Source organism: Acipenser ruthenus, chromosome 23, assembly GCF_902713425.1.
Source record: "Acipenser ruthenus chromosome 23, fAciRut3.2 maternal haplotype, whole genome shotgun sequence".
Classification (NCBI taxonomy): Eukaryota; Metazoa; Chordata; class Actinopteri; order Acipenseriformes; family Acipenseridae; genus Acipenser; species Acipenser ruthenus.
In genome coordinates this window covers 1,034,332-1,049,760 of record NC_081211.1, presented here as the reverse complement: position 1 = coordinate 1,049,760, position 15,429 = coordinate 1,034,332, and the positions used below count along the sequence as shown (strand labels likewise).

The 15,429-nt window shown below is 39.2% G+C and overlaps 1 protein-coding gene across 10 annotated transcripts in view; it reads right to left on the bottom strand.

Annotated features, from left to right (window-relative positions):
* The window catches only part of LOC117413053 (adhesion G protein-coupled receptor B2-like), a 131,608-nt gene that overhangs the window by 63,819 nt on the left and 52,360 nt on the right, over positions 1–15,429 (bottom strand). For 8 of the 10 annotated variants that reach the window (XM_058997337.1, XM_058997333.1, XM_058997331.1 and 5 more), the window contains exons 3-5: positions 7,477–7,560; positions 6,633–6,797; positions 2,063–2,227 (exon numbers count right to left, since the gene is read on the bottom strand). In XM_058997337.1, the coding sequence (XP_058853320.1) occupies positions 2,063–2,227; positions 6,633–6,797; positions 7,477–7,560 (414 nt within the window). The remainder of the gene's footprint in view (positions 1–2,062; positions 2,228–6,632; positions 6,798–7,476; positions 7,561–15,429) is intronic. The other 2 variants (XM_058997334.1, XM_058997338.1) reach the window with 1 other exon arrangement.

Below are 15,429 nucleotides of genomic sequence, written 5' to 3'. Positions count from 1 at the left end.
TGCTGAGAGAACTGCAAAAGAAAAACACCAAGAATGAATACATGAATAGAGTTATTTTGGTATTTTTAAGCAATCCATTATAATTGGTTATATATGAATCATTTGATAATACCTATAATGACAATCTTATACTATCTTCTAGAAAAAATCCAAACTGCATTAATTAAAAACATGTTTATAGATTAAATGTTACCACATTTAACAGATCCCTAAAACAAGTGGCAATTAATATTTTTGTGCAGGTAAGACCATACCTGTCGTAACAAGGCTGTATACAAGGTGATAAAGAGAACTGTATTCGTCCTATTTTCCTTGTTCTTTTTTTGTCTTATGTGTATGTGTGTTGTGTATTATGTTTCTGGTATGTGTGTTGTGTGTTGTGTTTCTGGTATGTGTGTTGTGTGTTGTGTTGCTGGTATGTGTGTTGTGTGTTGTGTTTCTGGTATGTGTGTTGTGTGTTGTGTTTCTGGTATGTGTGTTGTGTGTTGTGTTGCTGGTATGTGTGTTGTGTTTCTGGTATGTGTGTTGTGTGTTGTGTTTCTGGTATGTGTGTTGTGTGTTGTGTTGCTGGTATGTGTGTTGTGTGTTGTGTTGCTGGTATGTGTGTTGTGTGTTGTGTTGCTGGTATGTGTGTTGTGTGTTGTGTTGCTGGTATGTGTGTTGTGTGTTGTGTTTCTGGTATGTGTGTTGTGTGTTGTGTTGCTGGTATGTGTGTTGTGTGTTGTGTTTCTGGTATGTGTGTTGTGTGTTGTGTTGCTGGTATGTGTGTTGTGTGTTGTGTTTCTGGTATGTGTGTTGTGTGTTGTGTTGCTGGTATGTGTGTTGTGTGTTGTGTTTCTGGTATGTGTGTTGTGTGTTGTGTTGCTGGTATGTGTGTTGTGTGTTGTGTTTCTGGTATGTGTGTTGTGTGTTGTGTTGCTGGTATGTGTGTTGTGTTTCTGGTTTACAGCTTAGCTATTTAGTGTACTGTACTTAATTTACAACATCCATTTTCTTTGTCAAGCAGTATTACTGCCATGGGGGATGAAAAGCCTTAAATTGCTTTTCTGGAAAACAAAATAATACTGCATCACTCTTCTTAAGCAAGGTATAGAAAAAAAACATTGAGGTCTAATATAAAATATTGTGGTAAAGGAGTGCTTAACAAGATTTGTCAACCCGTTTTCTTACTTATGTTAGCATTATGAACACTGGTGCTTTTTTTAAGATTGTGAGGTTATTTTATATGGTACATTAACACCACTGTGAAAGGTTCTTTAATATCTAATCACTTCATGTGTGGTAGGTCACATGACTCGATTTCAGCTGGCGGATTGGAGTGAAACTGCGATACAGCACAGAAAGTGATTTTCACCAGAAAGCTGCAGCGACTTTTGATTTTATAGCATTGCCTTTGAAATGCGTGCATATTCAAAACTGAAGTAGCAAGCAAAAAAACAAAATATCTTAAAACAGGAAAAAAAGGGGACCAGCGGTATAATTGCAAGCACTAATAAGAGAGAAGAAATGGCTTGTAAAAGATTCCTTTGATGCAGTGTTGTTGGATTAGCCAGTCTGATACACATGAAGGTATTTTTTTAATTACCTAAACAGTGGTCTACGTTGATGCAGAATAGTCATTCATACACCTCCACATCTTGCGGAAATGTCTGCTTTTTCTTTTGTTTCAGGTTTATGACTAAAGCGAAGATTCCCTTTTAATTATGACTTAATTATGATTAGCTTTAAGAAGTACAAGCTGTAATGTAACCATGAGTTTAGCAGCAAAATTTGTAATCAGTTGTTATTATTTGGTACATATTTAGAGCACTGGCTCTGCTATGAAGTTATTGGTGATATCTGAAGGTGCTCTTTTCAATGCAACGTGATAGATTGAGGACGACTGGACCAACTAAACTGAAAAAATAAAACAAAAACAACAAAACAAACAGAATGAAAACGTATGACATTCAAAGAAAATAAACGAATGAACGAACTACTGGGACAGGACAAACAGAGACAGAGAGGGAGGTAGGGGTTAGAGGTTAGAGGTGAGGGGTTAGGGAGGCGTGGATGTACTAACCGGGGCACACAGCGATATTGCAGAGTTTATTTTGCACCTCGGGCCCCTCGCAGGCCTTTCCTCCGTGCTGCGGAGCGCTGCAAGTCCGCGTTCTCGTTCTGGACCCTCTCCCACACGATACCGAGCACAAACTCCACGGGGACCACTCCTCCCACAGCCCGTGCACTGCAATAAACACCAATAAACACCAGGAGGCGGTCACCAGCACGCACTCACACCTCCCTCCTGTGCACGCACCCGTACAGGTGCGGTGAGGGTGTATCGGGTGTCAATCACAATTGTGCAGGGATCGTAAAGTAACGCGTTACACTAAATAGTTACCTGTAATCTGATTACGTTTTATGAGTAAATTATTACAGTATTTTTGCAAACTTTTTATCATCTGTTTGTTTCTTTCTTCTACCTTACTAATATTAAAATTAAATACTGACCAGTAAATGTGTTGTACTCTGTTAAGAAACTGCGTATAATTAATGTTATTTGCAAAAGTAATATAAAAGTGAACTTTAATATTTTACTTATGCAGGGAAGTAATCAGTAATATTTAACAGAACACTTTTTGGAGCCAGTAATCAGTCCCTGCAGTAACTTTAACAAAATTCTAACCTTTTTTCATTTATAGTTTTTTTAAAAACATGCCAACATTGATTACAACCCACATGCAATAACTGTTTACAATACCATAGGTTTGCCAAGGGTCTGGCAGAAAACTTAGAGGAATAACACGAGTTTGAGCAAAAAATCATCAGTATTCATTTCAGGGTGGTTCAGTTTTTATTACTGGGGGCTTTGCATGTTCGTAAAGCAGTATTTTATTTGTTTATTTAGCAAATGCCTTTATCCAAGGCGACTTACAGAGACTAGGGTGTGTGAACTATTCATCAGCTGCAGAGTCACTTACAATTACGTCTCACCCGAAAGACGGAGCACAAGGAGGTTAAGTGACTTGCTCAGGGTCACACAATGAGTCAGTGGCTGAGGTGGGATTTGAAACGGGGATCTCCTGGTTACAAGCGCTTTTCTTTAACCACTGGACCACACAGCCTCCTAGTATGTTGTAGGCAGAAGATTCCCAGACTCTTAAAGCCTGATTTTCAAAACCTATGTTGTGGATTTCAGCTGCTGCATGTCTTTTTGGGGGGGTGCATTTTTTCTATATTTTTGGTATTAATTTAAATGCCTAGCCGCTAAATTGTCTGTAGCATATTACTTCTTTGTAGACAAAGAGGTCGTCCTGTTTTTATTTGTGTATTTGTGTACTTATTTTATATGACACTATAAAGTTTTACTGGTCACTTTATTCGAGTTTAGTTAAATAATATACATTTACACTAAGACTTATCAGCCCCATTGAAGATTGAGGAAGATAAGCTCAACATAAGTTGCATGCTTTGAAAAGCAGGACTTTAAAGGGTACATAAGGACCTTTTTATTTTATTGTGTTACATGTTCCCATGTGTTGCCACAACTGTTTCCGTAAGGTGTGTGTATTGTTTAATTTTTTTTTTTTAACATTTTGACAACTTTTTGGATCTCTCAGAACTACATTTCCCATCATCCTCATGGGAAATGTAGTTCTGAGAGGTCCATGCGGGTACATGGGAAGCCATGTTGAGGCACAGAATGCAATTTAAATGTTTAAAAAATGTGGTCAAAATGTAAAAAATAAAAATTAACACAATACACACATCTCACATAAACAATAAAATAAAAAGGTCCTTATGTACCCTTTAATTTCAGAGGTGTGTTTTTTCCACGAGTACAATATCAGTAAATAGAGGAGGAGAAGGATATAGAGAGGGGAGGAATGGAGGTGAAAGAAAGAAAGATGGGAGGGGTAAAGCTTTAAAACAAAATAAATAAAATAATAACAATCTTAATAAAAAATAATACCAATAACAATAATTTAAAAAAAAACCCCAAACATTGGTTTTAGACCTGGATCTTGCTCAAAAGAGCAATTCATATTTGTTACTAAAAAAAAAAACATTGCTGCAACTCACTGCTCACTAGTGAGGCGTAGGTGGATTAAAAGAAAATACAATAAAGTTCAGCAAACGTACCTTACAGAAATCAAATAAGCTTGTTCAAAACTGCCACAGAAGTGTCTCACAGTGTTAAAAAAGAAGCCAATCCCACAGCACTGTGTATAAACTCAGACCTTAAACCATTTACCTAATTAATACAGTCAGAATCATCTCCCGTCCAGTACTTGAGCTTCTTATCTGTGCTTTCTGTAGCGTTGTACGAAATCAAAGTGATTGTGAGTGCAGACGCTTTCAGGGTGTTTGCAATGATCGATTGTTCTCTGTTTTGTCTGTGCTCTTCTGACACAGCTTGTATTGCCTGCCCTGGCGTAGACAGACTCATCACCACCCCTTTTCATACGTGTTGCTTACATGCAGTCCCTAAGCACCCTAGTGTCTTAAACCACAAACTCTGCATACAAAAATAACGCAAAATAATACGGCACAAATTTCAACTTAACATCACTGCTTCTTCGTAATTTCATACTATTAAATAATAGACAATTTGAGATGAGATTATTTTGCAAGGACGCCGTTTCTTTGAGCAATATACCAATTTTAAAGGTAAAAAAAACTAGCAAGGAACTAAGAGCAGTAAAGCAACTTCTCCTTTACCTGTAACTATTCTTGCTAGTATTTTACCATCAAAATGGTTTAATTCCTTTCTGAAACCCCCCCAGAACACAGCATCTCCGTGAATATACCCTGCCAAAATATTGATACATTTAGGGACTAATGAATCAACTGCTAATACGCTTAACCCATTGGTCAATATTATAAATGGGTAAAGGTTTTAGCTATGCACAGCTACCCAGAATAGTGTGAAAATATCCATCCATCGTCCTTGCATTTATTTTACATGGAAATTGTTACATGCTTATTGGGAGATGAGGAAGCAATGGAATAGATAGGTCTGCAAGAACAAAGAAACAACTGCAACTGTTAGAGACTCAATCTCTGAACTGCTAATCAAATTTAAGGAATCAGCCAACTCTTTACAAAGCAAACTTAGCATAATCACGTTTGTGAATCAGTGCTTGGGAATGCAATTTGAGATTTAAAGAATAGAATGTGGAGAATGGCTCTGAGCATTCTAAATATTTAGTTCAGTAAACGCTGAGTAAGGAAGACTGTGCACCCAACAGTACATAATAAGGCTATAATGCTATTGAGGGTTTCTGGTGACATATAAAACATGAGAGCACTAGCTAATATTTGGTTCAACATAAAGGGACAGTATATTCCTTAAAGAGCAGGTTTAATCAGCAGTATACTATAAATAAATAATAATCGGAAAGTAGAAATGCAACTGAAAAGCTACCATTTTATTTAATTTTCTCTTGATAAATCGCAGTATTCAAAATGAACTAAATTCCGAGGACACTCAAAGGTTTTTTTTTGGTAAAAAAAATCACCCAAACTAAACATTTCAATTCAATACACTGTGTGCTTGTATACATAAATAAAATGCATTTGTGAATACACAGTCCACTTTATTCATTTGCTTTGTAAAAGTTAGCTATTTTTTAAAACCGCGTTTCTCTGGTGTATAAAAATAGATTTTATGAATACAATACTGAAAACAAAAAATAAATAAAGAAGAAATAAACAAACGACAGCGATATTAATGATTCAAATTATAAGGATTTGGTTAGTTTTGAATTATAAATAACTTTGCTTTGTATCTCGCTCCTAGGCGTGTTGTTAATGTTGAAATAATGAAGCTTTGTAAAATGTCACTGCTGTTTTTAAAATCCTCTTGATGTTGACTAATACAAGTCTTTACAATTTTTTTTTTTTTTTTTTTATAAATGTAGTCGTCGGCAATGGTTTTTACCCCGGTTTTCTCCCCAATTTGGAATGCCCAATTATTATTTTTCATCCCGGTTCACCGCTGCAACCCCCCGGCAACTTGGGAAAGGAAGGCTGAAACACACGTCCTCCGAAACGTATTGCAGCCAGTTGGAAGTGCAGCCCACCTCTCCTAGACTAGGAGAATGTGTCCAGTTACGTTCATCTGAAAGAATACATACATATATGGGCTTTGTATGAAAAAAAGGATATGGACTAGTCTGATATCAGGGCTAAATTGTTTCGGATGTTAGACCAAAGAAGGTCCATATTTCTATTTCATTCTTAGCACAGGGGGGAGGACTGACTATAAGCTGAGTAAAACGTTCAGAACAGAATGTAGATAATAATTACAATAATAATAATGTTTATGTTTCTCTATATTGTAATTATACTGTAATAACACAATAATTAAACAGAATATAGTGTAGTTAAAATGCAACATGCTTAATTACAAAATGAAAAAATGATGATAGCGTATTTACAATGTAATTATGATACAGGTGTAATTACAGTGTAATAACAGATACCTACACAGATTTTCCCTGTTCAATGGATCGACTCAATTACTCTGGAACATGCCCATGCACTAGAGCACACAAACCAAGTATATTGAATGGAATAAGGCAATAGCAAAGGCGCTGTTTTATGTGATTTACCTGTCCACAAAGCAATCGCGGTCCAGTCCTTACCTGGGCAGGTGGCCGTATTGTTGCAGAGCCTTGTCTCTCTCAGGGGTCCGCTGCACAGAGTCCCGTACGGGGAGGAGACGCAGGAGCGCGTCCGGACCTGCCAGCCCTGTCCGCAGGTCAGTGAGCATACACTCCACTGGGACCACTCCTCCGCGGCGGGGTCTCCTGTCACACAAGAACACAGTACAGGAAGAACATTATAATTACCCAGGCGCATTACTGTTACTTGAAGTCTTTCAACCGGTTTGAAAAGCTGAGGAAGAAACATGTTTAAAAGGACAGGCTCTTGCTCTTGCTTGTGGTGGGGTTTCTTAGACACATTGCACTTTAGTTTGTTCTATTCCTACTGTTCAGGTGAAGATTGCTGAAGAAAACACAGGATTCCTGAAGGCTTCAGTTGTAGCTGTAAAACTGAGCCATAGAGAGGTCAAGAAACACCAGACAGTTAATGATCAAAATAAAAAGCAGGGCAAGGTTTGGCAAATGTTTTCACACAGACCGGAGACCGATAAAACGATCATATATCCAGCGTCTGCGGCTGGGTGATAAATCGTAGGTGAGATGCAGATTTCATCAGAACGTGCAAGTCAATAAAGTTGATCAACTGACCGATTGATGATTTGACGGACTGACATATTGATTTATTAACTTCAGTTGAAACTGTTTCATGTCATTTCAGTGATTGTTGATTGCACACCATTTAGGTAGTGTGGATATTAATAATGTCTCAGTCCTCTGAGTTTGATTGCTCAAATCTGTCCATTTAAATAAAATAAGTGTGTGTGTGTGTTGGGGGGGGGGGGGCACTGAAAATATCAGTCCCTGCTCTGGCGTTTCTGCTCACCTGTCTGTGCCTGGAAGGTGCCTGGTTGATCAGCTGATCTGGGTCGTTGGGTCTTCACCTTCTGTTTCTCGTCTACATCATGATCTGTCAACAGGAAAGGGGAATCATTGAAGAGCAGGCACTTTCCAGAATCTAACCCTTCATCTACGTCTCCTGAACATTTCCTCTCTCTAAACTGGCTCCTCGGTGGGGGATTCTTTATAAAACTCTTTGCTGAAAACCCTCAAATATCAGGTGCTGCAAAAAGGGAGGGGTATGGAACAACCAGGTTACAATGTGGAACTGACAGCTTTAAAAGAACTGCTTCTTATCTCGATGGATAGTTTTGGGGCCATAAAGCCCTGAGCTGAAATCCTGAGATTTCCTGTTCAAGATTGCAGTAGTTGACCCCTTAATGTGGTGGCAGAGGTGGGTTGCCTAACCTGATTGTAAAGAGAGGATGACAGCAGGATAAATGTAGGATATTACTTTCCCTTCTGAGAACACTATATAAGTTATGTGATGGGGAGCTGAAAAGGGGGGGCAAATGTGTCAAAGCGCGAGTCCTGGTTTATATTGTGATAAAGGGAAAAGGGACATTGTGAATCACTTTGTAGATTTGAAACACAGGCATGGGGAATGCAGGCGTATGTCTCAGGGGTATGATTAGGAACTTTCCCCCTGGGTCTGCAATACTGCCTTTATGATAACTGAACTGCATATCAAAACAATTGCACAAATCCAGACTGTCATATCCGTCATAATAAGAATGAAAAGAAGCCTGCAATTTCCTTTTTTTATTCCCTGCCGCGCTATTATCCTGTTCATTTCACCAACGTTAAGAATCTGAAGGTACTGCACAACACAGACGTATGCTTGGCTTTATAATGCCCAGAGGGCCACAACACAAACGGAAAGAACAACTAAATTCTCTGATCTAAAAACTGTGAGTGTCGTTTTATTGGATTAGCCTTAAATGTGGCAATTCTTTCAATTTACCCATACAGAAATTAAAATCTCATAGAAAAGATGTGTGTTGCGTTTAGGTGATTATTTTTACAGCAATCTACCATGTGACTTAAAACTACCCTGGGGGTACTGGGTAAATAGGAGAGCTTACTGGTTCATCATTTTCTACCAGTGCCTCGTACAGAGTCTAGTTTTCCTGCAGTTATTAAATAATCAGCTATTTTGTATGGAATATGCAGCTTGCTAGAAGACATATACGTCCTGTACAAAGAATAAATAAAGCCATAGCAATCTACAGCACATGTCATATTACATAACTGACCTCTGGTAATGGATACATTGTTGAAATATTTAGGCTAAGCATGTACAAAACTGTCTGAAAGAAATAGTAAAGCAAAGGGAAACTTAAAGGAGCGACATGCAGACTATGACATATGACAATAAAGAAAAGAAATAACTGAGAAAAAATAGATAAACACCTCAGGCTACCGCTGCAATATAATACTTTTTTTGCCCCTTGGTACAAGAAAACAAAGTTTAGGTAGACTATCTTACTAAAAGGCCCTGTTTTTCTTTCCAAACAGCTTTTTCAAATGAAATAGCTCAGCTGTGTAACATCTCCTATGCCAGTAGGATTGTCTCGGTAGACCACACGCTTTTCCACAGACTCTATGCTTAGTTTTCTAGCAACCAACAAAAAAAAAATTACATTATTATTATTTATTTCTTAGCAGACGCCCTTATCCAGGGCGACTTACAGTCGTAAACAAATACATTTCAAACATGGCCAAGCTCCCACAGATGCACTTTTATAGTCAGTGGCACTGTATATCCTTCGAATGAAATGAGAATCCAGGGTGTAGGATTACTATGGGCAGTCAGGATTCCACTGATTCTTCGTGGCAACGGAATCTGCAAATGGGTTCACATTTTTATTTCTGGTGGGATATGTGACCTTTCCTTAAGAAATGACCCGCACCAATGAAGAAAAATGAAATGCAATGACATTGAAACTGCTTACACTTTAATCAATCCGTTTGCACGGCACAGTATTCAGTCATGGATAGCCACTGTACACAAACACGTAAACATGTGTGCTACATCGGTTAGGCAGTAGGGTCAGCTGTAGGGCAAAAAATAAGGCAGTCCCTGGAGACTCTGCTTCCCTGACCCGCAGGAGCATCAGTGCGACGCTCCCTCTGGGATCCCCAGCAAAGATGGATTCATTTGCACAGCCAGGACACGAACCTGCGCTCCCCTGACTGTATGACTCACTCTGCACACCACTCGGCAGTGACCCCTCTTGCTCCTATTTAAAGCTGAAATAACTCAGGGAAACATGACTGGTGAGAACAGTGATTTCTGTTGGTGATTCTTGCTCTTGAATTGCGATCAAAGTTCAAAAGTGTGTGTTTATGTGCATCCAGGTAACAACAATCGACTTATTAACTGCCATGAAAATAACTCAATTATAAAGCCATCAAGCTTTCTGTCTTCTGCTCCGCTCTGAAGACACTAATGCGGATTCTTGGAGCACATTCCCTCTAGCTCTAATAACGCAGGTAGGAGAGCTCTCCCATAGCCAGACTGTGCAATCTCTGCAATATGAACTCCAATTTACAGTAAATTATCTCCAAGTGCATTCGCATCGAGGATTGGCAATGAAGCAGAAGCAGTGGAGCGGAGGGGTCTGTGCGTGAGAATCCATTACAGGGGTTTCTCTCGGACAAAGCAGCGGTATTTCAAAGCACTTCTTCATTGTACGTGTCTTCGGTGTAGATACTTCAAGTGAAGCTGTGGCATGTTTTTAAAAAAGAAAAGCTTTTCTGTAATTATAGATATTAAAAAGGTTGCATCCTGTAAGAGTTATATGAGTATATGAAAAAGAGTAAACATATATTTTGATGCAATAGGATGGGTCCTAATCAGAAAGCTTTGAATACACACTGTACAGTCAAATGGCCCCCCGATTGTAAAAGGAATACAGGACTAGCAGGCTATCCCGAGTCCCTGTGGCTGTTTTCCACGTCAAGCTAGCTCTTGCATGTCAGTTCTATGGGAATGACATCGAAAATGAGGGAATTGGCAAGCAGCTGCATAATCCAAGGCTGATGGAGCCCTCTGCAGTTTCCGAGTTGGCATCTCACCAGCTTTAATTCAAAGCAGACCCAGAGGCTGCATAAGCCGAGAAGAAACTGCCAGGGATCAATGGGTTTGCAAAGACTACCATATCTGGAAGGATACATTCAAATTCAGCACAGAAAGCACAGTGTTGTGTTACAGGCAGTACAATTATTACAGTACAATGCCGGCATTATCTCCCATTGTTCTCAAATCGCTCTAAAGCACAGCTTTCTGATTCCACCGAACATTTCTGCACTGTAAAAAAAATTATAGATATAATGTGTGTGTGTGTGTGTTTGTATCTGTGTGTATATATGCAATTTCAGGCCTGCTGTTAAAGAATACCTTCTTACCTGCAAGTTCAATCTGTGTAATTTGAATGTAACTGTCCTCAGGAGAAATAGCTTTGCCCAAACAAGCTTATAAAACATAGCCTAATAACAAAGTGCAGCAACAGAACTGTCATTGCATCTACTTCTTCTGAAATGTCCTTCCTACTGCATCTATCAGGCACAGTGTGGGTTGCTTTGGTGTCCCAATTTCACTTCTGAAAGGACCACTCCTTTTCCACAGAGGAAGCTGTGAGTGATTAACTTTGTTCCTGCGCTATTCTGACACCTCGTCTGGTGACGTGCTGATAAACGCAGCATTCTGCAGTCTAATCTTCGAGACAATTAAGAGACAATCTAGTTGGTTATTGATAGAAACAGCATAAAAGAGATGACAAAATCCATCCATTAAATGTGGGTAATAAGAGGATCTAATGATTCCGGAACAAGCTGTTTAACAGCTAAGAAAAATCACAACAAAGTGAACCCTGGCCAGAGGTTCTCACAAGCCCAGGGAAAACAACATCCCCTTCTGAATGAACAGCAAACACTTGCAGTGTGACTTTAAAGTCATTTTCAGCAAGAGCAGAAGTTATCTTTCTTCACTTTTTACTACTTTTTAATTAGCATTCAAACAAAGTTTTAAAACACCACAACGACCCTTAGGGTTCTACACCAATGGTGATCAGAAGCCCTGAGGGTTACTGGCTTGATTTGGGCTTTATGTAGCTCGAGGCCAAAATATTTCCAAACGGCAGGGAACAGAGATCCAAGCACTGGATATATTGACACGTTTGCATACTGAAAACATTCTGTAGGTCTGGCTCGCTGTGGCCCCCAGCCAATCCCGGGACCCTAGAGTAAACTGTGTTTGCTTGGATTATGACATGATCTTGAGTATTGCAGCAAGCTGCAAAATGAAATATGTTCCAAAAGATGATCACAGCTACAGGTGATTTACAATCAGCACACAATACAAATACAAATACAAATACAGAGCATATTATAACTACAAACCACAGGGTCAGAATACATTCTACATTCTATACCCAGCAAAACAAATACCTGACATGGTACTGCTACAGAATATACATAAAGCTAGTTTTTACTTCAAAAGAAATCTCCATCAATATAGCAAATGAAATGATTGTAAAACAAACTGACGGACAACATTCTGCAACATTTTGACTCTTATCTAGAGTTTCCCAGAGACATGTTTTACCCACTCACATTGAAAGTACCTGACACAATTAGCGGCGGTTCCCTGCTAATTAGTAAGGTAAATTGCTAAACCAGATGTGTCAAGTCTTGTTTCAATGAGGACAGTGGGATCTACACCTGCAAATTCCTACAAACTCACAAGCACCTGTAGAAATGGAATTATTCATCTGTATAATGACTTAGTGTCAATTAGTGAAACATGTTACAAATGGCATAAACAATTGAACAAAACGCACAGTGCTTGTGTGAAACAGCATCTGACCTCAGCATTGGAGTTTACAGTTGACCAATTCATTACAGTGTTTCATGAAGCTACTGTAGTTCACAAAAATATAATATATACATTTGTGTAAAAACACAATAATGCAAGAAAGAAGCAGCAATGTACTTATCTGAACAAGGCTCTCCGATCAGGTCAGTCTTGAAAGTGAAAATGGCGATGAGATCTGCGAGCGCAATTTTTTTGTTCCCTCGGGGGCGGAGTCATTATGGCGTCACTGGCTCAGAGAGCAGCTTTGGCATATCATATTCAGGATTCAGGTCTTTAGGAGGTAAATACCCATGCGGTAATGGTTACATTTCGTACTTGCAAGGGAACTGTGGGATATCTCCAATTTATACCACAAGCGTGGGCATATCCAGCATGGGATACATTTGTGTTTTTCTTAAGTGGTATAACATAATTGGAATAACATGAATGGAATAACATGCATACCAGGACTAGTTTCAAATGTGTCTTTGTTTCCATACCAATCCAGTGGAGTGCTGCTGAAATTCAGGACAGAGCTGCATATCAAACAACACAGCCACCGATACGTGTTTTATAACAACTTTGAAGCGTCTGAAATAATTTCAGATTTCCATTGTTGTTTTGACTCCGATTTCCTTGAGAACGAGTTTAGTCAAGAGATGCCAGCTACCGATCTGCCTGCGTCTGACTAATCTGAAAAGACGGTTGCAGAGAGCCTATAAACAGGGCTTGAAATGAATCTGTGTCAAAGCAGAGCCTCCTGCTGTGGCGAATAAAAAACACATACCACGAACGATCACTCAGTATCCTCTATTTATATACATGATATACTTCTATACCGTAACATGCATACAAAAGCATACTGGATTCTCAATGTTATTTAGTAACTGTGCGAGTGTATCCCCTTCTGGTGTGTGCCTGAGTCTTCCAGAAATCTCTGGAAAATCAGATCTGACACCTCCTCACAGGATTTGTATTTGCTGTCTAAATAATTTGAATCAATGCATAAGTAAATAATAACTTGGCTGTGAAAACACTGATTGCGCCCAGAGACTTTCATAATTCATGGGTTAGTAAACACACAGAATCAGTTTTGACGCCATTAAGTGCTCACAGTACAGAGCAGCCAATCACAGCATGTATTCTTTAATAGAATACATTTAAACACAGATCAGGATATGATCAGGGGATCTGCAGACGCAATCCTTAGCAGAAATAACAAGCAGTGCCTGTTCGCAAATACCAAGTAATAAGCACACTGTATTAATGTTAGCGTATATATATATCACAGTATAAAATAGTGTCTTTTTCAAACCAAGTCTAGTAGTGCTGGACCCCTTTAAAAGTTACCCCCCCCCCCCCCCCCCAAAGTTCAAATAATTACTTTTGAGCCATCTGAGAATTGGGATTCTTAATTAAAAAGCCACCCATGTAATAAATAATGTGATCATTCTAACCGCAGGGGCAGTCTAAGCTGAGTGGAAATAATCACACTATGAAGTACAGGCACAGAATTCCCTTTGGCAATGAGGAAGGGTCTTTACTTTTTAAATGCATATCCCAGCTGGCTACCTCACTTACAAAAGGGTCACGGCAGGTTTGTAATGTGAACGTGAACACAATTTACTGGTGCTGGATCACTGTAATGAATCTAACAATTCTCGAACAACATAGAGCATGTGCATCTTTCTCAGTTCTTCCTTATCAAATGCTTTCCCAGCATCCCTCATCATTGTGTAGTAAAACGGTTTAATCCAGCGATGCAGATTCGATTCCTGTTTCAATTGATCGGTTTGGGTCACTGACCTGAGCTTTGTTTTCCCAGCTGTTGGGAATGCGTTCCATTTCAATCAGCCAGGTGATTTCACGGCTGTGGCTGTAATTAGAGTGTGCCGCGGGGACCGCTTGGCAGGATCCCTGGGGACCGGTGTGCAAGTTTCAATATTCTTCCTCTTAGGTGTCCCGGGCTGACGTGAGATTCCAGCTCATTACCCGAACAGAAAATCCTTTAACATTCCTGGAGACCCTTTTAAAATACGTAGTAGAACATGATAATGACATGATACCGCCATCTGGAATTTCTTCAATTAGCTATACAGTTTTCCAAGGATACAAGCAGATTTTCACCTACTCAAGGTCAAATCCACTGGTGGTAGAAACTCAGCCCTCTCCTGGAGAGGATATCAGCTTGTACTGTGTGTAGTGTAGTGGAGTGGAGTAAAGCATTGTACAGCACAGTAATGTGATAGAGGAAAATGACCTTTGAACTGTAAGCTTTCAGCTTTCCAATTCCATTGCTTTTTCTGGTTCAACAGACTTTTCAGATTCACGCGGTATTAAAATGTATTACAATGTGTCTATTATATGTTTTGCATCATTGCATTTAATGATTTTAACCCAGCAAGCTCACAGTAAACTGATAAGGGTGGTACTGTTAGCATGCTGCTTAGAAATCAGGTTCATTTTTCACCTGCTGCTTCGCAGGGCAGTCCGCTAAGGACAGGAAAACCCCCAGCCAATCACGACTAAAACCCGCTAATGAGTTTTTGATTAATAAATGTGTGCTGATGACAGCCTGGTTCACCAGATTAATGACTCCATTCAGACTCTCAATCTTGGCTGCAGGAAAGCTGTGCCAGGCTGGGTATTATACTGTGTTTGAAGAAGATGGGTTCAGCTGCTGCCCTTTCTTAAAGTTTCCCATGCATGTACCACACAGAACATTGCTAGGCTTTTACCGTGGTATTCTGCTAGAAACTGGTTTCAATGTCCAGGAGTTATGAACAGAACTATGAACTTCATGACCAGCGCTTCTTCTGCGGCATGTCAAAGTGTCTCTTTACTCCAATATTTAGCTGCAGTGTTCCACGGTTTTCAATGTCATGATAATGGCATGACTCCATTTTGCAAAGCAGGTTGTAAATGTCTTATTTTGTTTTAAATGGTTCCTTTTGTTAAATATTTTCGACATGTGCGTGTGAGGTAACAACAATCTTAAAAGTAAAATAGATAAAAGTAAAATGTATCTTTTTTTTTTAAACTCAATCAGAATATAGAAGTTATAGAATACAGAAGTTATAG